This window comes from Manis pentadactyla, chromosome 7 (assembly GCF_030020395.1).
Source record: "Manis pentadactyla isolate mManPen7 chromosome 7, mManPen7.hap1, whole genome shotgun sequence".
In the NCBI taxonomy this organism is placed as follows: domain Eukaryota; kingdom Metazoa; phylum Chordata; class Mammalia; order Pholidota; family Manidae; genus Manis; species Manis pentadactyla.
In genome coordinates this window covers 26,222,086-26,248,825 of record NC_080025.1, presented here as the reverse complement: position 1 = coordinate 26,248,825, position 26,740 = coordinate 26,222,086, and the positions used below count along the sequence as shown (strand labels likewise).

The 26,740-nt window shown below is 45.9% G+C and overlaps 1 protein-coding gene and 1 long non-coding RNA gene across 5 annotated transcripts; one reads left to right on the top strand and one right to left on the bottom strand.

Annotated features, from left to right (window-relative positions):
• Positions 1–21,849, top strand: LOC130684357 (neuronal acetylcholine receptor subunit beta-3-like). 4 transcript variants are annotated; one of them, XR_008998602.1, is made up of 5 exons: positions 1–1,071; positions 15,490–15,641; positions 16,692–16,742; positions 18,525–18,662; positions 21,425–21,849. XR_008998602.1 is itself a non-coding variant. In XM_057505001.1 (4 exons), the coding sequence occupies exons 1-4, from the start codon at positions 1,017–1,019 to the stop codon at positions 18,609–18,611; spliced, it is 345 nt and encodes a 114-aa protein (XP_057360984.1). In that variant the 5' UTR covers positions 1–1,016; the 3' UTR covers positions 18,612–19,325. The 4 variants fall into 4 exon arrangements, 2 of the variants coding, with proteins under 2 accessions (XP_057360984.1, XP_057360983.1); XM_057505001.1 differs by lacking the exon at positions 21,425–21,849 and having other exon boundaries at positions 18,525–19,325; XM_057505000.1 differs by lacking the exons at positions 18,525–18,662; positions 21,425–21,849 and having other exon boundaries at positions 16,692–17,071.
• LOC130684360 (uncharacterized) lies at positions 20,347–26,433 on the bottom strand. Its single transcript, XR_008998609.1, has 2 exons — positions 26,365–26,433; positions 20,347–21,298 (listed from the first exon to the last, which is right to left on the bottom strand). It is a non-coding gene; the product is annotated as an uncharacterized LOC130684360 (long non-coding RNA).
• Positions 26,434–26,740: the final 307 nt, after the last annotated feature.

Below are 26,740 nucleotides of genomic sequence, written 5' to 3'. Positions count from 1 at the left end.
GGTTTATTAGGGGCAACCTAGGTGTGGACAGCTCTGAACTAGATGAGAATCTGATCAGCTGTGAAGAAGGCAAATCAAAGAAAGGGTGCCACCGTCGCCCTCCAAGTCCCTTAGGGGAAACAGAGCAAGACCCAACTCTGCCCTTACTTATGCCTGTGGACCCAGCAGATTCAAGGGAACCACAGAGGATGCTCTGACATTAAAACACATGAGAACCATTAGAAAAGGGAGTTGAAGGACATATTCATTATTCTTTTTAAAAACTGAGATGTAATTGGCATATGACATATTTGCTTCAGGTGAACAGCATAACAACTCAGTATTTGTATACATTGGGAAATGATCACAAGAAATCTAGTTACCATCCATCACCAGACATGATTATTGCAAAATATTTAACATTTTTTCTTGTGATGAGAACTTTTAAGATCTGCTGTCTTAGCAACTCTCAAATGTGCAATGCACGCTGCCCATTATATCCCTGGAAGTTTGTATCTTAAACTGCAAGTTTGTATCTTTTGACACTCACCTTCATATTCATTATTCTTAAGCTGCAAGTCCAAAATAAAGAGACAATACAGAAAAAATATGAAGGAGAAACTTGTCACTGACTTCCATAGTGCATGTTATGAAATGCAGTTTTTCTCTTGTACACACATCTCCAACTGTAAGAAAAACAGCACAGAACAGTCAGAAGGTTCCTAGCTTCATCCTCTCTCTGTTGCCCTGCGTCTCTTCGCAAGAGAGTAAATTAATAAGTCAGGAGTTAGGACCCAGAGATAGTTTTAGCCTCACATGATCTGACAGCTGACTGGAAATCAATGAAGTGTACTTTAAGTAACATCACACTGATGCCAGATAGTCGCCCATGGTTCTACCCCGACTCCAGGTGTCCGTTTTCCCCTGGGGTTCTGCTTCGGGCTTTGAACTAGTGCATTTTCTTTGCAAAAGCCCCCTTTCTGATGGAAACATGCAGTGGTTAGAAAGGAAGAAATTATCTTCCTAAAGCTGACATCATGCCGCTGGCTTACCTCGTCCCGGGGCTCCTCGCTGTTAGTGTCACCTCCTCAGGTAAGCTCACGTTACACTAAACGAACTCCATAATTGTAGAAGTATTTAAGCAAGAGAGTCTGGTGCTTATAATGTTAGAATTACAAAATGTATTGTATAGGTGTCTTTAGGATAAAATGTGGCTCCAATGAGTAATTCTATGAAATCTGATTATTGCTAAATCATATCTGTGAATGCCATAATGTTTATGCTTTTGTCATTTCTTGTTGTCTTCTTTTTGAGTCATTGCAAACTTGGCAGGAAGATATAAAATCAGGAGAAATGTTACCAACTGCACTGAATGTTACTCAGAGAATTGTGAAAGTATTTGACACAGAAATTTATTTATCCACATTTTTGTATCATATCTACCAGTAATCACCATATCTATGTATAGATACTTAACTTTGTCCAATAGATCCTGCAAGCTTATGTAAATACTTTAATACATTTGTGTAAGTAGGAATATTTAGCATATGTGTATATCACCAGTAAACAAAAATGTATATCAAATGTCTTTGAACATTTGAGAATTTCCTCTGCAACTGTTGTCCACCTGAAAATAGAGGGATTTTGAATAAAGAAAGATGGAAAAGAGAGAGAGAGAGAGAGAAGGAGAGTGGGGCAGGGAAGAGAAATGGAAAAAAGGGAAAAAAAACCTGGAAATTTTAGGAGAAAGTGGTAATTTGCACCTGCCAGTTTTCTGTTTTGGAATCATTTCACTTTTTTATACAATGTAAGAATAGAGGACTCTTCCCACGGCACCAGAAACTCTCCAGAGCGGGAGTCAGATGGCCAGGTGTTGTTCCACTGGCAATTTGTGTTTATTTCTTGCTAGTATTTTTTACACATTTGATTATTACAATTTTCAGATGGAGAACCAGAGGCACTGAGATAGATTTGTCCAAATTCTGAAATTACTTAAAGTATAAAGTTTATTCTGAAATAAACCCTAGATTTGAAAGGACTTTAAATCTAGGCTCATTCACCTGAACATTATCATGTCTTCAAAACATAGCCTATCCTCATACTGAGGACTCAAAAACAGAGTAATTTCTAAGCACAGACAGCACCAAATCCACTTTCAAATATCACTAGATTTGGTCTCTGCAAAGTCTGAATTGCAACGTGTCAGTCATTAAATTATAATCACCTTCTGTGTATTTTAGTGTACAATTAATATGTAAATGTCCCATATTTTCCTGCCTTAATTTACTAGAGCATTCTGCTTACTGTGAAATAATTTATTCTTTCTATTCTCTCCCCAGGGAAATCATTTCACTGGTCAGCAGAGGTGGTTAGCATAAACCCTCTTGATTCGCCCACTCATCCTCCTCCAGACATAGTTACATAAGAAAATTGGAAATGGAGGGGGCGGGGTGTGCGGTGTCCACTGTGCAGGCTGCGAGTTTGGGAATGTGTGCTGAGCTGTACACATCTGTCACAGATCTCTAACAAATCTATGTAGTAATGTTAGGGTTCGGGACTCTGGGGCTTCTCCAGAGAACAAACCACACAGGCACGGAGATGTAAATCCAAGCAAAGTCTTTATTCAGCCAGCTAGCTGGGGCCAACAGCACCTCCCCTGACACGCAGGTCGAGTCCGAGCTGTCGACCCCCAAGCAACTTTAGGTATAGATTATATAGGATTTCCACAGCCGTTGCACCAAAGCCTACACATTACCACAACCAATGAATTTAAAACACATCCCATACTTTAACCAATAAAGTTGAAACGGGGACCCACCGCTTGCCTGACCTTTGCACGAGCATTCCTTAACGTCTTGTCATGAGTTTCGTCCCCCTTAGGGTACGGAAACTGGGTGGCTCTCACTCTAGGGTGTTTCCTGCATTCCTTTACATTCCCCCCTTTTCTTGACTAAACTGAGAAATCTTCCACAGCGGCATCTAGGGCCTGATACCTTTGACGAAGGACTAAAAGTTGGACAGTGTCAATCCTTTCCTGCACAAACGTAACAAGCCTGTTAATTATGCATGGGCCAATCGTAAGCAGCAACAGCAGGATGACCAGTGGCCCTGCAATGGCCGAGAGGAGGGTAGCGAACCAAGGTTTGTATTTGAACTAAGACTCAAGCCATCCTTCGCTACTTTCATATTCTCTATGTCTCTTCTCTAGATCTTTCTTCAGTTTGGCCAGGGAGTCTCTTACTGCACCTGTTTTATCTACATAGAAACAACATTCTTCCTTTAAGGCTGCGCACAGCCCACCTTCTCTTAAGAACAGGAGGTCCAGGCCTCTTCGGTTCTGTAGAACCACCTCCGACAAGGAAGTGAGGGATTGCTCCAGGTCTGACATTGTCTGTTGGAGTTGTGCTAGGCCCCTATCAATTGCCAGCCTCAGGGCTGTGAGCCCCTGTTCCCGAGTTACAAGGGCTGCAACCCCAGTGCCTGCCCCTGCTATCCCAAGGGAGAAGAGGGCGCCAATTGTCAGGGCAGTAACAGGCTCCCTCTTTCTCTGGTGGGGGCTCGGCACTTCTTCCCAAAAAGAAAGGAGGGATTCATGAGAACGATATATTAGGCGAGGTAGAATGGCCACAAGCACACAAAACTCACTGCTAGCATTGAACACAAGGGTGGATAGGGCCGGGGTGAGGCCTGTCTTTGAACAGAGCCACCAACCCGAGGAGGGTATAACCCACTTTCCCGGCTCCCACGTGGTGTTATTATAGGAGGAGCATAACTGACTCTGGGCCGTAGGGACTGTGCCCACACATGTACCAGCGATTGAGACCTGAGCCATCGTAAGTCCCCTCGGTCCCCTGTCCCAAGGAGTGGGATAGGAGTCTTTGATAGTGTAGGAGCCATTTATCCCGACTGCCTCATAGAAGGGGGGTGAACCTGGGTAGCATAACCAACAGGGATCAGTGAAGGAGGGAGTGGGGTGGTTCAGAGTTTCTGCTACTGCCTGCACCATCTCCCACAAGGGGTTATCTAACCCGGATGGACTCAAACCCGGTCTTCCTGCAGGTTCTGGAATCAGCTTCACAGATGTGGTTCCCTCGAAAGTTCATATTAAGGCGCTTATCAGCAGGATCCCCTTCATCTTCAGCTTAGGTGTAGTTTTAGAGGATTCGCAGGATGCTGCTGCACCTTCCACTCCTCCTCGCGGGCTCCTGGATCCTTATGAGGCAGGACCTTCTCAACGTGGGTGTGATGCACCCAGGGAGCGATACCATCTACCTTGAGGGCAGTGGGGGTGGTAAACAATACAATGTAAGGTCCCTTCCACCTGGGCTCGAGTGTCCTCACTCGGTGTCTCTTGACCCACACCATGTCCCCTGGGACTATGCCATGTTCCGGGCTCGGAATCTTCCCGCCCTCATAATATGCTCTAATCAGAGGCCAGATTTCCTGTTGCACTTTAGCGAGAGCCTGCAACACATTCAGGTAGTCAGGGGCCGGGTCCCCTGCCCCGGAAAGCTGTACTCGCCGAGTTATGGGTGGAGGAGCTCCATACATTATCTCAAATAGAGTTAAACCATGTACATAGGGGGAGTTTCGAGCATGGAAGATGGCTAAGGGAAGGAGGGTCACCCAGTCCCCGCCAGTCTCTAATACCAATTTAGAAAGGGTCTCTTTCAAGGTCCGATTCATTCTCTCTACCTGCCCAGAGCTTTGTGGGTTATAAGCACAATGTAACTTCCAATCTACCCCCAAAGCCTGGGCCAGTCCCTGCAGGATCTTGCTAACGAAAGCCGGGCCGTTATCTGAACCTATGGCTTCAGGGACCCCATATCGGGGGATAATTTCTTCAATTAATCTTTTTGCTACTACCTGGCTTGTCTCATGCTTGGTTGGAAAAGCCTCCACCCACTCTGAGAAGGTATCCACCATAACCAGCAAATACTTATATCCATACTTCCCTGGTTTTACTTCGGTGAAGTCTATTTCCCAATTCCTCCCTGGAGCCCTCCCCCTTTCCCGAGTACCTGCCGGGTGCAGCTCTCTTGGGGCTGGTCTTAGCATTGCACAGCTACTACATTCTTTCGTGATCTGACGAGCTGCCTCATTCTGGTGGGGAAACACCAACTGCGCAGACTGGAAAAGGCTGAGCAGTTTTTTCCAGCCTAGATGGGTGGACTTATGCAGATTAGCAAGCATGTACTGTCCTAATGCTTCTGGCAGGATCAATCTACCTTCTTGGTCCCTACTCCAATTTCTCTCCTCAAACACTCTACCCGAGACTTGTTTCCTAATCCATTCAAGATCCTGAGGGGAATACTCAGGTTCGGGTGGCAAGGTGGGCAGTTCAGGTATGGGTACCTTGAGGGCTGCAAGTACAAGGGAGTCCGAGAGGGCCGCCCTCCTAGCTTCCGCATCAGCATGTTTGTTGCTGATGGCCTCAGGCGTCTTCTTTGATTGGTGGCCCGGTACATGTATAACTGCTACTGCCTTCGGTTTTTCGATAGCAGCCAGTAATCTTTGGACTTCTTGTAGATTCCTCAGCTCCTTTCCTTCTGCGGAGCGGAATCATCTTTCCCGGTAAATGGCACCGTGGACATGGACAGTGCCAAAGGCATATCTGCTATCTGTGTAGATGTTGGCCCGCTTGCCTTCTGCTCTCTCCAGGGCCTCAGCAAGAGCAATAAGTTCCGCCTTCTGTGCTGAGGTGCCAGGGGGCAGGGCTGTGCTCCAGACTACCCCCCCCTGTGGGTCACCACCGCTGCCCCTGCTCTCCTGACTCCCTCCTGCACAAAGCTGCTCTCATCTGTGTACCAATTTAGCTCACAGTTCGGTAATGGTGTGTCCTTCAAGTCTGCTCGCATCTGGATAATTCCGGAGAGGATGTCTCTACAGTCATGGATGGGGTCGACAGATCTGGGTCCGGCAGAAGGGTGGCAGGATTTAAGGTCACAGGGTCGGAGAAGGCAATTCATGGAGAATCTAGTAGGAGCCCTTGGTAGTGGGTGAGTCTTGTATTCGTCATCCATTTTCCTGGAGGATGCCTGAGGATCCCCTCCACAGTATGTGGGGCTGTTATCCTCAAGTTCTGGCCAAAAGTGAGCTTGTCTGCCTCTTTTACCAGTAGAGCAATGGCTGCTAGGATACGCAGACAAGGTGGCCATCCGGAGGCCACGGGGTCTAGTCGCTTGGACAAATAGGCCACAGGTCTTTTCCATGGGCCTAGCTGCTGAGCCAAGACTCCTTTAGCCACTCCTTTCTTTTCATCTACAAACAGGATGAAGGGTTTTTCTGGGTCTGGCAAAGATAAGGCGGGGGCCCGGAGGAGAGCTTCTTTTAGTCTGTCAACAGCCTCTTGTTGTTCTTGAGTCCATTGCCAGCCCCGCCCTTCTTTGGTCACCTCATATAGTGGTCGGGCTATTTCTGCATACCCTGGAATCCAGAGCCTGCAGAACCCGGCTGAGCCAAGAAATTCCCTCACTCCCCAGGGTGAGAAAGGGACAGGGATAGTCAGAATAGTTCGTTTCATGGCCTGCGTTAGCCACCTGGCTCCGTTAGATATTTCGTACCCCAGGTAGATCACTGACCTTTGACAGATGTGGGCTTTCTTGGCACTGGCTCGATATCCCAGTTCGCCTAGTTCAGCCAACAAGTTCCCTGTGGCTTCTTCGCACTCCTCACGGGTTTCTGTGGCCAGCAACAAGTCATCCACATACTGCAGCAATGTCATGCGGTGGTGGCTCCTGCGAAAGGGCTCCAGGTCCTGGCTTAGGGCTTCATTGAATAGAGTGGGAGAGTTTTTGAAACCCTGTGGCAGTCTAGTCCAGGTAAGCTGCCCGTTTCTTCCTCCCCCTGGTTCCTGCCACTCAAAGGCAAACAAAGGCTGACTAACTTCAGAAAGGGGGATACTGAAGAAGGCATCTTTCAGATCCAGAGTAGTATACCACACATGTGAGGGTGGCAGGTGGCTGAGCAAGGTGTAAGGGTTGGGCACTGTGGGGTGGATGTCCTCGATCCTTTCATTAACCCTTCACAAGTCTTGCACCCATTGGTATTCTCTGCCGCCAGGCTTCCTTACTGGAAGCAGGGGTGTATTCCATGCAGATTGGCAGGATTTAAGGACTCCAGCCTCTAACAGTCTGTGGATATGGGGTGCTATCCCTTTCCTAGCCTCTTCCGGTATTGGATACTGCCGGACTCGGATGGGCAGGGCCGCGGCTTTGAGCTGAACAACAACTGGGGGCAGATGTTTGGCGAGACCAATTCCTCCAGTTTCGGCCCATGCAGAAGGGAACTTCTGCAACCAAGAGTCTATTTCTCCCTGGCCCCCCTTTTCTTGATCTGCCTGAAACAGGTGATGCTCGTCGGCTAGGGATAGGGTTAGCACATGCACCAGTTGTAGGGACTGCCCTTCTTTGTCCATGATCTTTATCCCTTCAGGTTCAAAATGAATGCGCGCCCCGACCTTGGTCAATAAGTCTCTGCCCAGCTACGGTGCGGGGCTTTCGGGTACAACCAGGAATGAGTGAGAGACCTGATGTCTTCCTAGGTCCACTTTTCTATTAGTAGTCCAGGCACATTTCTTGGACCCTGTTACTCCCTGGACTACACTTGTGCGTCTTGGGTTTAGGGGACCATGGGCTTGGTTGAGAACTGAATACTGTGCCCCTGTATCTACCATGAACCCAATAGGAGTCCCCTCCACACACACGGTTACCCAGGACTCGGGGAGGGGTGCCAAGTCCCGTCCCCATCAATTCTCCTCTCCTAGGTGCAGGCTCTTAACAGGGTTCCCTCCTCCTTGTTCTTTCCTTTTGGGGCACTCTCTTTTCCAGTGCCCATATCCCTTACACGGGGCGCACTGATCTTGTCCTAGCCGGGATGGGCGGGGTCCCTTTCTTCGAGGAGATCTAGAGCTCCCCTCTACTCCAGCTAAGAATATCCTAGCCATCTCCTCTCTCTGCTTCTTGTTCTCCCTCTTCTGAAATTCTCTGTCTTCTTTCCTATTTTTCTCCTGCACTTCCCATTTCTCTTTCTTCAGCCTTTCTTCCCTATCTCCGGAGTCTCTCTAGCATTGAAGACTTTCTCCGCTTGCTGCAGCATTTCTCTAATAGAGATCTCTCCTAAGTCATCCCGCTTGTGGAGTTTCCTCCGGATATCGGGGGCTGCCTGGTTGATGAATGAGAGGACTACAGCTGATCTGTGTTCCTCTGCCTCTGGGTTTATGGGGGTATATTGCCTGTAAGCATCAAACAGCCTCTCCAGATACGCGGCCGGGCTTTCCTTTCCTCCCTGAACAATAGTTTTTACCTTAGCTAGGTTAGTGGGCCGTCTGGCGGCCGCCTGGAGACCAATCATCAGAGTCTGGCGGTAGACCTGGAGACGCTCCCTACCTTCTGCAGTCCCGAAGTCCCAGTTTGGGCGTGTAAGTGGAAACGCCTCGTCAATGATGGGCTGGAGGGTAATAGGTCTTCCATTTTCTCCGAGGACATTTTTCCTGGCTTCATTGAGGATGCGCTCTCGCTCTTCCATTGTGAAGAAGGTGTGGAGCAACTGCTGGCAGTCGTCCCATGTGGGACAATGGGTGAACATAATGGACTCTACCAGACCTATAAGACACTTGGGGTCTTCCGAGAAGGGAGGGTTCTGAGTCCTCCAATTATAAAGGTCACTAGATGAAAAGGGCCAATACTGATATTGCTGAGCTCCGCCTGGACCGCCTGCACCGATGGCACGCACGGGCAGAACCGGCACTGCTTCTTCTGAGGTGGAGGAGGGGGCCTCCCCTTCTTGCTCCCTCGCCCCTCGAGGCCTCAACTGCATTCCTCCCGCTCTACCTGGCGCCCAGCGTGGAGCCAGGGCGGGAGAGCTTGAGGAAGCTCTTTCCAGCTTCCTGCCTTCTCCTGCTGAAGAGTCTGGGGAAGCTGTGGCCGCCAGATCCCTGCTGGGCTCTCCAACCTTGTTCTCTACCCCCCCGGCAGCTTCACCCCCTTCTCCTGCATATGGGGGTGGCCGCTCAATCAGCAGAGGGGGGTAGAGGGGGAAACTGTCAGGGAGAACAGGCGGCACACTCGGGCGCACAGGGTTTCTGGCCCTATGATCAGAGGGTTTTAGATCTTCCTGGGCAACTAAGACGGAGGTTTTTAGCGGGTCAGTGTGAAATTTCCCCTCCAAAAAAGGCCTCAGCCAGGAAGGAGGATTCTTGGCCAAATTTTCCCAGACAAGAATATAGAGAAGCTGGTCAGGGTGGCCCTCAGGGTCTGGCCGGGAGATGACGGCTTTGACCTTGCCAATAAGGTCCAGGGAAAGAGACCCCTAGGTCCGCGAGCCTACTCCAAAGGAGGGCCACTCGGCTGAACAAAAGGTATCAAGCTTACTTTTCTTGATACTAAGACTCACGTTTAGGGCCTGTTCCTTGACCTTCGGAAAGTGGGAAAGGATCAGACCTTTAGGGGTAGCCTGAGTCTGGCCCATGGTGAATAATGCAAGGAAGACAAAAGGCAAAAAGTAGAAGTGCCACTTTAAACAAGATGATGACTGGTGTATGTGCTTGTGGACGGGTGCCTGTTGTTGCACAGTTTTTCTTCTGCGGGGGACACAAATTTATCTGGGATTCGTGGCTGTGACCCCCTTATCCTGTCACGGGAGTCTTCCAGCGGTGGGCGCCCTAATGGCTCTTAACTGCCCAACCCGTGCCCACAGGGGAATGATTTAGTGGCAGAAAGGAGGAACGGAGAGAACAGGAACAGGAGAGCCTCAGAGTAAGAGAAACTTAAAGGGAAAAGCGCAAAAAGAAATATAAACCAATACACAATAAAACAATCAACAATAACACCAAACACACACACACACCACATTTGATCACACTCACTCGGACCGGTCCTTCTCTCACTCTGGTGCGCACCACACTCACCACTTTCAGGATCCTCAAAAACTCTTGTGATTCTCCCGAAAGGCGTCCACTCGGACTGCCGCAGGGTGACGAGCTCGATCCTTTCCTCCTCGGGCGCCAGGTTCCTGCCGATCGGACTTCACTTCCTAAGGCCGAATCACTCGGACCTTAGGGCCAGGACTGGTTACCTGGGCTTCACCCAGGGTCGCTAACCTGGGGGCCGGGACTACCAACCCGGACTTCCTTACTCGGGATCACTAACCCGAGACCAGACACGGGATGGTGACTCCCGCTTTATACTGGATTTATGCAGACACGAGGGGGCAAACCTTGAATTACACTGCCCCGTCCGGACAATCAGACCTTGCCTCCAGCCGTCCCTTGTTCTCCGGGAAGTCGCTTAGATCCCGGACGAGCCCCAAAAATGTTAGGGTTCGGGACTCCGGGGCTTCTCCAGAGAACAAACCACACAGGCATGGAGATGTAAATCCAAGCAAAGTCTTTATTCAGCCAGCTAGCTGGGGCCGACAGCACCTCCCCTGACACGCAGGTCGAGTCCGAGCTGTCGACCCCCAAGCAACTTTAGGTATAGATTATATAGGATTTCCACAGCCGTTGCACCAAAGCCCACACATTAGCACAACCAATGAATTTAAAACACATCCCATACTTTAACCAATAAAGTTGAAACGGGGACCCACCGCTTGCCTGACCTTTGCACGAGCATTCCTTAACATCTTGTCACAAGTTTCGTCCCCCTTAGGGTATGGAAACTGGGTGGCTCTCGCTCTAGGGTGTTTCCTACATTCCTTTACAGTAACTCTCACATTTGTGAATATTTCTAGAGCCATCAGAGTGTATATATATTTTTAGATCTGTACCACCTTTCCTCAAGTTCTTTACTTCTTTTTGTTATACAAAACCAACTTTTTCAAATTACAAGGGGCAACCCTTCACTTTCATATTTTTGGCTCTGGTGAAAAAGATTGTGTGTGGCCATGTGCCATCTCTTGTACTGCTAATTCACACTTGGTGTGTTTGTATCTGCTCCTAGAAATGGGGAATCTATCTTATTCATATTCCTGTCAATCTTTTTTTTAAATTCAAGCATTGTTGATATATAATCTTATGTTGGTTTCAAATACACAGTACAGTGGCTCAACAGTTACCCACATTATTAAATCCTCACCCCTTCTAGTGCGGTCACTATCAATGTAGAAAGATGTTACAAAATCATCGGCTATATTCTCCATGCTGTACTACTGTCCCTGTGACCAACTTATATTGTGATTGCCAATTACTGTGCCCCTTTATCTCCCTCCCCCTCCCCCCCATCTCCCAACCCCTTCCCCTTGTTAACCACTAATCTCTTCTTGGTGTGTATGAGTCTACTGCTGTTTTGTTCCTTCTGTTTTGCTTTGTTTTTATTCCACAAATAAGTGAGATCATTTGGAACTTGCCTTTCTCTACCTGGCTTATTTCAGTAAGCATACCTTCTATCTCCATCCATGTTGTTGCAAATGCATCTTTCTGTCACTCTTACCGGATGACGATGTGTGCTTATTCATTCAATAAATATTTATTGAGGATCTAACTGTATCCTAAGAATGGTTCCAGCATGTGGGACGCAAGAGGGAACAAAACAACATTATTTCAATAAACTCTCCTGCTAGCAAGGGTCCATTAGATGCTTATTATTTGATCCCACCAAAGGTGTCAAAACAAAAAATACGCCTCTCCCACCAGACTTGCTGAGGTTGAAAGTCTTCCACTATTTCCTTCCTCTCCTAGCTGAGGACAAACAATGGTGTTGCCTTCAATAAAACTATAATAGTCATGGAAGTTTCATCTATTAAGTCTTATCAGTTATTTGTACCTTGGTGTGAGTGAGTTTGTCCAGATTGGCTGAATATGGGGGTAAGGAGACAGCAGAGGGTCTGAGAGTCTGAGGAAGGAAAGGAAACACAGTCCAAGAATAGAAGGCAGATGCTCTCTCCCTTCCTTTTTGGGAGGAAAGTTCTGTTTTGGTCAATACAGATTTGCACTAGTCGGCTAGGGCTGCCGTAACAAAACCCCACAGACTGGGTGGCTTAACAGAAATGTATTTTCTCACAGATCTGGAGGCTAGAAGTCCACGATCAAGGTGCTGATAAGCTCAGTTTCTGGGGAAACCTCTTCCTGGCTTGTGAACAGCTGCTTCCTGGCTGCATGTCCACATGGCCTTTCCTCAGAACTTGTGTGCACAGATCTCTGATACCTCCTCCTCTCCTTATAAGGACACCAGTGCTACTGGTTAGGGCCCCATCTCCAACAGTCACATTGGCGGTTGGGGCTCCTGCATATGGATTTCAAGAGACAAACATTCCACCGGCAACAGCCGGTGCAGATGTGCGCTCTTCCTTCCTCCACGCAGCCAGCAGCACTCCCTATGACATCAGCAGCAGGGGTCAAAACACACAGGTCCCTGAAAGAGCAGAGCCGCTCCCTCCACTTCAGGCCCTGGTGAGGAGTGGGGCCCATCTGTCCTCAGGGAGGGCTTTGAGAGTGGTGGCAAGTGCTGGGGAATGTCATGGTCCTACTTTTAGAGGATCCCTCTCCATGTGCAACTCCACCTCCCTACAAACTGACAGCACAATTTTCCTGCCAGGAAAGTAAGTTCAAAAGCAATCTCTGCTCTTCTAGGATCCCTTTCCCTTGTCCAGAACTGTAACGGCTCAAAGTTGTCCACGCTAAGAAGCCAGTGTGTGTATTTGTGTGTGTGTGTGTGTGTGTGTGCGCGCGCGAGAGCGCACGTGCAAATGGGTTGGTTCAACTGTATTCAGTTGTTCTCAGGTTTCCTGGAATGTCTCTATCCGTTGTGAGATGGTATTTAAGCAGTTTGTTCTCACTGGGCTGACTGGGGGCCCAGGACCAGGGGTGGGGCGGTTCCCGGGCTCTGAGCAGTCAGCGCTGCACTCTGAAGCCAGTACCAGGGACTCGAGTGGTCAATGGGGGGATGGTTTTTCTCACATACCAAGAAATCTGGAGGCAGGCAGTCCAGAGCTGGGGCGGTGGTCCTGTAATGCTATCAGGGACCCCGGATCCATCTGTCTCTCTATTCTGCCATCTTATGTCTGTAAGCTTTCACCAGGCGTGAAATCCTCAGGTGGCCAAATGTCTCGATGTCTGCCAGTTCCAGGCAGGAAGGAGAAAGGCTAAAGGGCAGAAAGGTGCATGTGAATTGGGTCCACCCTCCTCCATGATGTTTTCTCTAAACCTTACCGAGTGGCTTCTGGGTCTTAATCAGCCACATGTATGTCACATGGACATCCCTCTCTGTAAAGGGACCCGAGGGGGGTACATATAAGCTGGCATCATGCAACCCTGATAAATATAGAATGTGTTATCAAGGAAGAAGGGACAAATGGCTGTCGGGCAGGGAAGTAGGAGAGTCTACCACAGGACTCCTCAAACAGTGCTCCTCTTTGGGGTGGGGCCTGCCCCACACAGGGGAGGCCAGAGACGGGTGCAGCTGCAGCCTCCCTGTTCTCTCTCCTCCCAAGCGATTCAGTTCTGGCCACACGCTCCACATACCGTCAGCAAACAAAAGCCACACGGCTACCTGCACCTTTCCTCAGCAGCCACCATGCACCGGGCGCTGTCCTGGCAGTGGAACACGGCAGTGAGAAGGGCATGGCATTGACCAGAGGGGCAGACAGACAAAGAGACATAAAATATGATCAAGGGCTCTGAAGCAAGAGAAAGTGACAGAAGGGGATGGGCGGAAAGGAGTTTTAGGTGCTGTAACATAGAATGACCTCTTCAGGGAGATGACGGGACTTGTGAGCCAAGGTGGGACAAAGTGCACGGATGGGGGGTGGGGCTCTTCAGGGCAAGAGCCGGCTGCAAGTTCCGGAGAGACCGTGGCCTGAGGCCCTGGCGGGGAGGGGCAAGGGCGCGGAGAGGGCGGGGCCACGGAGGGCCCGCGAGACCCCGGTGAGAGCTCAGGAGGTTTTCCCGAGTTTGATGGGAAGCCAACGGACATGATTTTCTTCTGCTTTTACGAGATGGTGCGGTTGACAGGCAGCAAAGGGTCCGTGAAAGGGGCGAGAATGGAAGCCGTTCGGAAGCAGCGCAAATCCGAGAGAGAAGCGGCGCGATGTGAAGCGGGTGGTCCCGGCGGAGAAGAGGGGAGCGGGCAGAGCTGCTGTGGATTCTGAAGACATTCAGGCCGGGTGTGGCTTGCTTAAGTCATTCTTACAGCCTGAGCAAGCGAACGCCTCTTCCCTCAGAAGGCTTTGGGAAATTCCCATTTGCTCCCTCCCCTGCATCTCCAGTAAGGTTTTAGGGCCCTCACGGCGCTGCCCTGGCAGTCACCCAGCCCACTGCTCCTTGATGCAGCTCTGCCTGCTAAGAATGGCTGAAATACCAAGTTGAGGACAGATAGCTTTCTAAATAAGTAAGTGCAAATGTAACGTTACACCTCTCTCTGTCACTCATATGCTTCCTAGAGCGGAAGAGAAAGGGATGGGGGTAACCAGAGCATGCAGCCCACCTCATCCCCGCCGCTGTTCGCCGGAGGAGCGTTAGCACGTGCATTTTGGCGTGCTAAGCCCTTAGTAAAGATCTCGTGCACTTCCAGGAATTTGTGCCATTTTGCTCCTCTTCCTAAGAATCTTTGAGTTTTGATTGGGTGAACTTAGAGGTGGGTCTTTCATGTGATCATTGCCCTTCATGGGTGTTTCTTGGTGGGAATATAGGTTTTCTATGGTAAAGCAGACTGTGGAACGAGTGGGTACAGGATACTGATAGGATGCTCAATATGTGAACAGGGGCTGTATTTAAAACAGCTGGCGAAGAACTCCTTTGTTTCAGACTGGACGGCACCACATCGAAGAGAAACAAAACTTACTTCTAGGCTGCATTTCCTAAGCCGTGTCTTTAAATGGAGGGTTAAAGCTTAGGGTGTTTCTCAGGCTTTTGCACATTTAGGGGTAGAGTGTTAGAAGCTGGTTTTGGCCAGGAAGGCTTCCTAAAGGGAGTCTTCCTCAAGAAGATGGCAAGGGGGCAGCACAGGGCACGTCACACGTGTCCCATGGGTGTGTGCTGAGGCCGTGGAAAATGTCCCCTGTCCCCTTGGCTGGTTCATGCATGAAACAGAGGTACAAGGGGCCCACGGTGGGCCGGGCGCTGTTCCAGGTGCTGGATAAACCTCACCCCACAGCATGAACGCTGTGCTTGCCATCACAGGGCTCTGGGGGAGCCACAGGCAGGGACGACCATCCAAGCGACAGGATGGAGTGGGGAAGACTAGCGTGTGGCAGAGACCATGTCTGTAGACAGGTGGCATCTCAGGTGAGATATGAGGTGGAGGGTAAGAAAGTGGCTGTAGATGATCCTTTGGGGGTCGAGGTGTTGACCTCATGGCGGGAAAACCCCTTGAGAACGTACAGCTCTGGGTAAAGTACTGAGGCTACTTTTAGCTGTGTGGTGGGCAAGGAGAAGGGTTGCAAAGAACCCCTACACACTCAAAGCTGCCTTTGCTGAATTAGGCTCTTTGCAAACATATAAGGCCCAGATCACAGGACGCTGACGCAGCCATTGTGCCTTGGCCACTAATTCAAATTCCCTCATGGTTCTTACAGCCGCTGCAGGATTCAGTTCAATAGCTGAAAATGAAGATGCCCTCCTCAGACATTTATTCCAAGGTTATCAGAAGTGGGTTCGTCCTGTACTAAGTTCCAATTACACCATAAAAGTATATTTTGGATTGAAAATATCTCAGCTTGTAGATGTGGTGAGTAATCCTTGGCACTAAGCTGAAAAGAATGTGCATTCCTTAACCTGTTTGGGAGTCTAAGATTTTATTTTGTCTGCCACCTCCATCTTAAAAATAACTTCCTGTGAGAGAAAATCTGCCCCAAGAGGCCAGTGAAATGAGGGGCACCCAGGGTGAGGGGTGGGGCCTGAGGAAAGGGGGGCCTGAGCCCACAGGCACCCAGGGTGAGGGCTGGGGCCAGAGGGAAGGGGGGACTGAGCTCACGGGCACCCAGGGTGAGGGCTGGGCCAGAGAGAAGGGGGTACTGAGCCCACAGGCACCCAGGGTGAGGGCTGGGCTGGAGGGAAGGGGGGACTGAGCCCACGGATGATTTGCTGTCATCTGGGCTGATCTATGTCACTTAGACTGCGCCAGGCTGCAGGGGCACCTGCAGGGAGAGGGAAGATGGTGACGGCACCTCACCATGTGCCTAGGTGACCCCATTGTCTTCAGGACTCCATACCTTTCCCCAACACCACTCACACCTTAATGTTATTTGCTGATTTTCCTGTTGGGCTTGAGCTTCTGCCATGACTGCTTTCCGCAGTGATTTCTAACAACCTCAAGTCTGCAAAATCATCCTGCGGTGGTTCCCAAAGTCCAAGAATAATCCTCCGTGTTGCCCAAATCCCCCACCTCACCCTTCACATACACACACACACACCTGAGCTACTGAAATGCCCCAGGACTCCTGGGAGATTGTGCAAAACCTACCCACAATTTAGCTAATATTTCATTCTGCTTTGCACCCTTAACATGCCTTCCAGGTTATGTAATTTTATATAAATATTGCCACAGTGAACTGCTATTGCTTTAATTATTATTTTTCATTTTGAGCAAAATATGCATATTTTAGGATCCCATGCCATGTACCTGTTCTTAAGTTGTGAACTCTTTACACTTTGACCTCCTCAAAGGTAAGACTCAGAGAGGTCTTCCTGACCAAACAAACAAACAAACAAACAAAAAACCCCAAAGCACAATTTCCCTTACTCTGAACTGACATCTTTTTAATTGTTATTTTCTTAGGATGAAAAGAACCAGCTGATGACAACAAACGTGTTGCTCAAACAGGTGAATGTCCATCCAAGCACTGTATCTGCCAACATAATTATTTCAATTATTTTCTCTTTCTTTCTAATTTCTTTATTTAAAATAAGGATTTTTAAAAGCATGTTGGGTTCCTCAGGGAGATGCCTGGGAATAGCTGGGAAGAGTCTAGAGTTTTTTATTTTCTTCTGCGCAGCGTGGCGAGCAGGTGCAGGAAGCTGGGAGGCTTCCTCCAGTGTTACGCCTCCTGGAGGGAAACTGCCCCTGGGAGGCGGCAGGGGGGCTCCGACGCCAGGCCGGGGGCGGTGCCTGGGCTTCTAGAGGTAAAGGGCGGAACTTCCCTGATTACGGCAACTGGACAAGAAATCAGCCAGGGTAAGCTCCGCCTCATCCCCCTGGAATCCCAGGGGAAGAATCTACCCCTAATGTTTCCTGTTGCTACTAAAATTAGAAAATAGAGGAAGTAAGGGATGAAAGCCCACCACCAGTTTTCACAACAAAGTGGAGCCCAAAACCAAATAACAAACACTAGTTTTTCTGATACAACTGAAAATGCATCTTGAATGGCGTTCCTTCAGCAATCTGCTGAGATACTTGTTTATAGCTCGACTATGGACTGTTTTCCTAAAACAGAAGCATCTGTTCAGTGGAGCTCATTCTAGAGCTGTCGGGGGAATAATTAGCTTCCAAAACCCAATTTTGCCTGTTAAGTAAAAGAGAAAATATTGATACTTTCTTGATAGGAGGTGAGAAGTTTGGTTTAATTGCTTTTTTTTTTTTTTTGGTAGCAATTACTTGTTTTTTAAGGAATGTCCAGATAAAATCTTCCTAGTGGGGATATCTTAAATATCTCACTTAATCTTAACATATTCATTTGTTTATGTTGAAATAAGTTAGTTACCTGTTCCAGTTTAATAGACATCGTTCAGTTCTTCTGCTGAAGTTTATAAGGAAGAATGGATAAAAGATTGTAAGGAGATTCCCTGGGTTCCATTTAGTGTCATTGAATTTCTTCCATTCCAAAACCTTGATCAGAGTTAAGAGAATTAACATCAGAAAGATAGTATCATAAACTATTTTCTATTCTTCTAATTCTTTAATTGGTAGGTAGTTAGCAAGTTGTGAAATGGATCTGCATATTATTTTACTTGCAAATAAAAATGTCCAGCAGAAAATAATAAGCCTGGAATGTAGATATAAAAATACAATTAATAAACATATTTTTCTGTACATCCATATCGTTCCTCAGTGACTTATCCCACCTGTGCAATTTAGAGGCTGTGGAATTCAGAAGTATTTTGAGTTAACAAATTCAATAAGAAGTCCTATATTTGAGCTTGCAAGGGAGAGAAGAAAAATCTTTTTTTTTTAAATTAAGGTATCATTGATAAACAATCTTAGGAAGGTTTCACATGAACAACATTGTGCTGAGAGAAGAAAAATCTCTTAAAGTGTGAATAGGTCTAGGAAGTTAACAAAATAAAGCAAACAAACGTTTGGGGTTTCCCATATGCCTCCTTCTCCAACTGCCCTTTGCAATTAAGCTTTTATTAATCTCTCACATAAGACAGTGGTCCAGGAACTCTTGGCCCTTAGTTTTAGGAGAGTGGGTATTTTTCTCTTTGCTTGAGATTTTGAAAGCAAGAAATCATTTCAGCCCAAGAGAACAAGAAGCCAAGACTCCTCAGGCCTTAACTGTAGCTTTGGAAATGACTTCCAGCAAAGGTTCCCCTTTCTCTGCATCCTCACTAGTATTTGTTGTTAATCTTTTCGATGCTGGCCGTCCTTGACTCGCTCCTGCCCTTGGAAAAGGACGATGATCGGAACAGTGGGTTAATGTTCACATATCCGGAAGGAAAGGGAAGCCACTCCCTCTCAGGAAGAAAGAAGACTTCCTGACGCGTGCGGGCCTTGTGTGAGCCTGGATGGCCTGAGTCAGCGTCCGCACAGGTCAGTCTCGGGGAGCTGGGGGCAGAGCCACAGGGCCGAGACCAACGTGGGTGCAAGTTCCCCACCAGAGCAAAGCCAGCCACTCAAACCGTCTGAGCTGTTCACAACGAAATTAATCTGCGTTTGGACGTCTTCGCAGAAAGTCCCGCCGTGTCCTCTGTCTCAGCACCGGGAGCACGTCCGAGCTGCCCGCGGCGACCGCCTGGGTGAGCCCTGTGCGTTCCACTGCCCGGATGATGGCCGGCCCACATGCGTGAATGCCCCTAAGTTAAAGCCCACTGCACTGTGCTCTACCATTTTATAATTTTTAAATAAGCTCTCAATATTTTAAAAACTGGAAAATCCTACCAAAAATCTTGATGTCAACTTTTCTTGAAAAAACAGATTCCTACAGGGCACCGATCAGCCGGAGCTGATGGCACTCGCCCCCGTCCGGGGAGGTGTGTCTCAAGGGCAGCAAAACCCACTCTCTAGCCCTAAAAGTCCCCCCAGACGGCCTCACTCATGTCAGATGTGTGGGCCTCGACACTGCATCGACAACTAGTAACACAGTACTTAATCGTCACGTCTGAGGCTGGAGTGAGTGAGTTACCTACTTGGGGGGACGTAAGTTAAAAATACCTACCTCACAGCTTATGTGCAAAACACACATGCAATTATGGCTGGATTAAATGTAAAAACTGAGAACAAAATAACTGGTGGTTAAACAAGGAGTAATTTTTCATTCTTGTGTTTAACTGTATTTCAATAGCATACTGAATTTTCTATAATATAAATTTGTAAACTCATTTGAAAATTTTAAAAAGACAGATCAGAGTGAGAACTTCAGGAGTTGGGCCAAGAGCAGCGTTCGCTCACAGGTGCACAGAACTGCCACAGAGCAGGGATGACAGGACAGCCTGAGACTGGCGAGTACACCAACGTCAGACTCCTCAGCTTATTTGAATACATTTCTCTCATCTCAATCTGCACTCTAGGCTACTGGACTCCAAGATATTACAACCCCTTAGGCCTTTTTATAGAATGTGTATTGTTGGGAGTATTTCCTAACTCTTGAAATGACCAGATAAATGTATGGTATCTTTGTGGGAGGGGCACAAAGAGGGGTGGGTAAGAAACAGGTCATGAGTTCAACAAACATAGACTTGACCATTCAATTCCCAGGGTCCTATACCCATTCCCCTACAAAACTACACCAGAAAGACAAAAGTCAACTTAGGAGTGTTATGGGAGTATATGGCATTAAGTAAACCTTATAAAATGTTTAGAAAATGGGGCAGGAGAACTGGAGACGATGTCCAGGGAGAGTTACTAAAACTGACCTTAGAGGAATATTCAACTGAAAACAGACTAATACATGTGCGGAAAATGGAAGCCACGAAGCTTTTGAAATCTACAAAAATGAAGAAAGGTAAGAAATAAACTGGCCATTGACCCACTCTCTGGATCACAGAATGAGGACATACCCTTTAAAATGTGAGACGTAGTCTTAAAAAAATGAGGCCTCACTTTAAATATTAAACACTGGGAATTCATGTACCTCTGAGCTTCAGAACTGCTCTGGTACAAAACTATTTTTAAGACTGACCTCAAGGGGGTAGTCATGTCCCATACAGTATGTCACTTGGTGTCAGTGCCAGAGATACGCCACAGCGCAGGATGAACCACAGGTCAGTCCATTAGGGAAATGAAATTCATCTTTATTATTGTTTTCTAATTATGAAAATACTTATTTTGTGTAAAATTTCCAAACAATACAAAAATAAATACTCTTAAAAATGTACATTTCACATAATCCACTTCCTGCAGATAGCTAATCTTAAGATTTTGGTATGTACCTTTCCAGACATCTTTATCTACATACATATTTTTATAACCTAAACACATTAATATCTTAAAAGTATTTATTTTGCAACTGGGTTTTTGTCTCTTCACATATTTTCTCTCTATTACATATAGAGCAAAGAGTTTGAACAGCTGCATAGCACTTCACAGCATGGATATATGTTTACTTAACCATTTTCAAAGACAAGACATTAAGGTTGGCATTTGTTTTTCCACTAATACAAACTTTTTGGTGAATTATCAATGAACGTGTATCTCACATTCTGACTGAACTATTCCTGTCAGATAAATTTCTAGAGGTGTTACTGTTAAAATGACAACCTGATTTGGGGAAACAAGCTGTAGGGACCATGCAGCCCACACTTAGGTAAACAAGACTCTAAATTCAATACAAGTCACAGACCAGGAGGACGCGACCAGGAACTGGGACACACGGGCTGCGCCCGCAGGCTCCCGGAAGTCCTGACCTTCCTCTGAGTCTCCGGGGTGGAGGGGGGCAGCGGGACTGCCGCTCCCGTGCGGCCAGCCAGCCAGAGGCCCCCATCCGCATCTGAGACTGGACAGCCTGACTGACAGTAGAGCACTTGGAGGCCAGAACGAAATTCATGGAATACAAAGTAAAGAAACTGAGGCATGCAATTAATTCAGGAAGAGAGAGAGGCTATGGAAGATACAAAACTGTTTTTCTCTAAAACGTCCACTGACTCACCGTTGGTATAGTGCAGGGAAATGGCACTGGATTTCATAGTGATCCCTCGTATCTGTTCATCTCTGCTGTCCATGTACCTTAGCTGCAAAAATGCAACAAGCGCACCCTTATTTCCCAAGGAATTCAACATTAACATGGACAGGTGTGGACTTTGCTTTAAGTTCTCACATTTTAAGCTAAAAAGCTTTCTGCATTGTGTTTTGGGCAGAGGGGCTGGAGAAGGGAAGCTGTGCGGTGAACACAAGACCATCTGAAAGAAGTCATCACTTTCCAAACGCACCCAATGCCTCACACCCTACCCAGAGCTCTCCTTCAAGTTTCGTAGGGATGCCCGGTAGCCCATGAGCAACACCCAGGAGGCGGCAGTGGAGTAATCTCTTCCGTGCAAGAACAGCCATCCTCTCCCTACGCACAGCTGCTGGACAGGTCGAGCAGGGGGTGAAGAAGGTCTCCAGTGGCATGAGAAGCCTCTGTTCCTTTTCCCCAAGTAGCAAATTTTAAACTCACGTTTTTAAAAAACAAAAGTACAGAAGATGCATTTAACACCACCATTTGGCTGATGGCTCTCATAAGGCACTCACGCTACGAAACCAGGGCCCACCCCTGCTCCGCAGGCTCTGTGGCGGGTCTGCACTGGGCGGCTTCGTGCCCACCTGCAGAACCAGCCCCCGCCAAGCCCCTCACTGACCTCTTCCTCCTTCTTCAGAATCGTCTTTTCCCTGCCCTGCCTCATTTCTTTCCACTGTCAAACTTCTGAAAAATTCTTAACCTTCACATTTACTCATTTCTTTCACTCAAAAGAAACAGAATAACTTAGTGATGTGAGATTGCCACATACATTCATTCCACATCGATTCCTTAATTTTCAGAAAGGCTTCTGTTCCCACAGCTCTGGCAAAACCCAATTCCTAAGCTACCAGTGATGTCTAGCCGAACATAGTCGTACTTCTCAATCCTCACTTCCTGATTTCGGTGCGGCAAGGGGCAGACGCACCCCATGAGCTGAGGGTACACCTGTGCGCAGGTGCAGGCGTGCAAGGCTTCCAGGAGCCAGGATCCAGCTCCTCCGCTCCGTCCTTAGATCCCGCTGCCGCTCCCCTCCCCTCTCACACAGGCCTTTCTCTAATAAGTCTCAGGCCCTTGTTGTTCTTCTACATGGGCATGTTTTTAAGCACTGAGTTGAGACAAAACATGTACACGGCATAAAGAGTAACAACACCATGAACACCTTGGCACACACACTCCTATATAAGAAAGAAAATAAAAGGTTCCTATTACTCTTGAAGGGCCATGTGTCCCTGGCTCAGGAGTAACCATTATCCTGAATTTCATCTTGTTCATTAACTTGTTTTCTTTATAAGTTTTTAAAAATGAGTGTATCACTAAGCAATATATCATTCAGAGTTGCAGGTGTTGGGCTTTATACAAATGGAAACATACAACACAGATGCTCCTTCACTTGGTTCAATAGTCCCAAGATTCTCCTGTATTGATGGACATAGTTGTAACTCACTAGTTTTCATTCCTAGGATTCCACTACACACGCCCACCACGCCTTACACTCCACTGTTAGTGAGGCCAGGCAGACCGACTCCAGTTTTCTCCAGCTTTCTGTAACTTAAAACCTAGCTGGTGTAAACAGCGGGGTGTTACTCTCCCAGCACACTGCCTGGAAGTGGAGCGCCTGAGTTATATGTGCACTTCTTCAACCTTATTGGATGTTGCCAAATTGTTTCCTATTGGCCTGTTCCACACTCGGACCACTGGGATGGTGCTTCTGTCGTTCCACCTCTGCAACACTTAATATTGTTGGATTTTTTATTTAATCATGTCTTGTGGTTTTAATTCCATTTCTCCAATCATTATTGGGTTTCCTTTTATAATAGTTTATTACAATAGTTTCTTGGCATTCCTCTTCTGTGAGTTTCTTTTTCAAGATTTTTGTCCATCTCTTTATTTGTTGTATTAAAGGCTTATTTTGTCTGGCATAGGAGTTCCTTAGGTCTCTGAATACTAGAGCTTTGTCAATTACATGTACTATTAATATTCTTCCCCCAGTTACCAGGCTTGTCTTTTCACTTTATGGCATCTTCTGATAAAAGATATTCTTAGTTTTAGTGTAGATGAGTTAATCAAATTTTTACATAATGGTATGTCCTTTTTTTGGTCTTATATAAGAAATCTTCCCTCAAGGTCACAAAAGTATTATATTTTATTATTTTCTAAATGTCTTATAGTCTTGCCTTTCACATATAAGTATTTTAACTATATACAAATGATTTTTGGGTGTGTTAAGGAGAGGTGCAATTTTCTTTTTTTCCCCATAAGGATGACCAATTGTCTGAGGACCATGTGTTGAGAGGTTCATCTTTTCCCGCCAGCTCTGTGATTAACTAGCTCTGTTTCTAGGCTGCTATCAGGGACCCCTGGTCCGTTTTATACCTCAGCTGACTGCAAACCGCTATTCACAACAGACTATCCTGCTGGCTGGTAAGACGTATTCCACCTGTGTTTCTTCAGACATGTCTTAGCTATTACTGACCCTTTGTTCTTCTGTATGGACTTTAGAATCTGCATATCAAGTTCAAATAAAAAACTGGTTGGAATTTTTCCTGGAACTGTCAATTCTACTGATTAACATGAAAAATGTCATTTTTAAAATACTGAGTCTGCTGATCCATGCACACGGATATCTCTCCATTTACTTAAGTTTTCTCCAACATGTCACAGGTATATTTTTTATGCTATGTAAGTGGTATTTTTTTAATTAAATTTTCCACTTATTGCTCATGTATTAAACTCTCTCTTCAATTATTTCTGTATCCTGAAACCTGCTAAATTCTTATTAATATCCTAGCAATTTATCTGTGTACTCTGAATTTTCTAGTCATATCATTTAATAATAATGGAGCTGTTTCTTCCTTTCCAAAACTCTATTTTACTTTTTCTTGTCTTTTTTTCTTCAGCAGCTAGAGCTTCCCTGCAATGTGAAACAGGAGCTATGAGACAATGGGCAGAAGGGCGTGACAGCTGCCCTAGCCTTTTTCCTGAATAAAAATGGAAAAGTTTTACCACTTAATCACTAAGCTCAATCTTCACTGTAGGTTTTTTTGGTAAATACTCCATATCAGATGATGGGAATTCTGTTCTAAACCTACTTTGCTAAGAGATTTTATTATAAAGAATGTTTAATCTTGCTGAGTATCTTTTGTATTGACTGAAATGATGACTGACTTCCTTTAATGAGTTAATATATGGGAATTACATGTCGAACCAATTTTGAATTCTTTGGGATAAACACTGTTTGGTTATGAATAACTAGTTTTTATACAATTCCAGATTTGGTTTGTAAGTAATTTTAATTGTTATTTCTATGATCCTAAGGTAGTCATGTAGTTTTCCTGTCTTGTATTATCCCTAACAGAATCTGGAATCATGGTTAGGCTGTTTTTGTGATTTGTGGCCTATTCCCTTCCCCATCCCCCAAATTCTTGGGAATGGTTCAAGAAGGACTGAAATTATTTGTTCCTTGGATGTTGGTAGAAATAGACAGTTAAACCATTTGGATTTTTTAATGGTGGAAAGATTTTTGCCAACCAACTCATTTTCCTTAATGACTGTAGATTTATTCAAATCCTGACTGTTTTGCTAAGTTATGGTTTTCTAGACATTCTTTCATTTCTCATTTTTAAGCTTATTGCCATTAAGTTGTTCATTAGTCCCATTATTAACTTTTTAATCTCTGTAGCATTTTTCTTTCCTTACTGTCACTTATTTCTTCCTCACTTCTTTTCTTCTTGGTTGGTTTTGCTAGACATTTATTACTTGCAATTATAAGATAATCATAAATTGTCTAAATTGCTAATAATTTTTTTAAATTAACAGATTATCTTTTTGGCGCAATCTTAAGTTTACAGAAAAGCTGACTGGAACATACAGAAGTTCCCAAATATCGTCTCCTCCCTGGTGTGAGCATACACACACACACAATTTCCCATGATTTACATCTTGTATTAGTGTGGATTGTGATACGTTACGATTAATGAACCAACAATGATACATTATTATTCATTTTTAAAGTTCATAATTTACATTAGGGTTCACTCTTTTAATGTATAATGACATATCTGCAACATTACTGCATCATACTTATTAATTATATTAATATTTTCTAAGACCAAATTTTGGCTTCATGGATCTTTTCTGTAAAATGTTTGTTTTCTACTTGATTAACTTATGTTTGTTTGTTTTTTAATTCCTTGTACTTTTCTAACTCCTCAAGTGGAAAAATACAAGCACTTCATTATTTCACAGCCTTGTTTTTCTCGGCCTCCTCTGGAGAGCACCTCGGGCCAGTTCCCGCACAACCTGCCTCATGTGCCCAATCTGCCCTTCAGTCTCCCAGCTCTGCTTTTTTTTTTAATTCAATTTTGCTTCTCCACCTCCTCCTCTCTTTATTTCCAGTCACCTGATAAATCCTGATCATTATATCCCAAATTCATTAAGGGGAAGGACATCTCCATTTTTCTGCTGCAAGTAAATTATTCTAAGTCCTTTCCGCTCACAGCCAGAAACAAAAGTGTCTTTAATTTCATTTCCTAAAACACTATTTTCACGAAGACGTTCAGGCTTCAGAAGCCCTCCTTTGGTACTGAGTCTAGTAGCCTTCGAGGTCTCATATAATCTGATACATTCTCTCAACCAGTTCATTTTGTCTCAGCCATCTCTAGGCAAATGTTCCACTCAAATCAAGCACAACACACACATCAGGCCTTAACCACTTTATCCATGTTATTTCCCCCCACCTAATGGTTTCTCTGCCTTCTTCTCAAACCACCCAACCCATCCACCCATGAAAAATCTCTCCCTCTGTGAAATCTTCCACAATAGTGCCTGCCTATCACTTGAATTGCTGCAAAAACTCATTTTTTCACTTATGAAATATTATTATAAACTAATGTAAAGCAGTACTGAACTAACTTTTTCTCAACATCTATTTTATCTTGCTGAATGGATTGGCAATTTCATAGATGCGTGGACTATGCTTCACACTTTCTTTTGGACCTCTAAGAACACAGCAAATGGTTTACCACATTGCAGAGAGCTAGTAGTGAAACACAGTAAGCATTTATAAATACAGTAATGTACCTTTCCTGCCAGGCAGCTGGAGATGATTCCATTGCTAGATATAAGACAGTCAGCCAGAGTAGTTTTCCCTATTAAAATAACAATCTTAATTAAATCTATTTCTTTTTTTAAAGGAGCCTCATGCAGGAATCTTAGGTGTGCTCTGGTAAGGGACAGAAGCTAGACACCGAAAGCCACATACTGTATGATCCCACCTCTATGAGATTCTGGAAAAGGTAAAATACAGACAGAGAAAGGATCAGTATTGCCAAGAATGTCACGTAAGAAACTGCGGTGGTAGACGAATGACTCTCTGAATTTGTCAAAACTCTTAGAACCGTAAACCACAAAGAGATTCACAAAACCACCTCCCAGGGTCTGGGGAAGACCCAGGAAG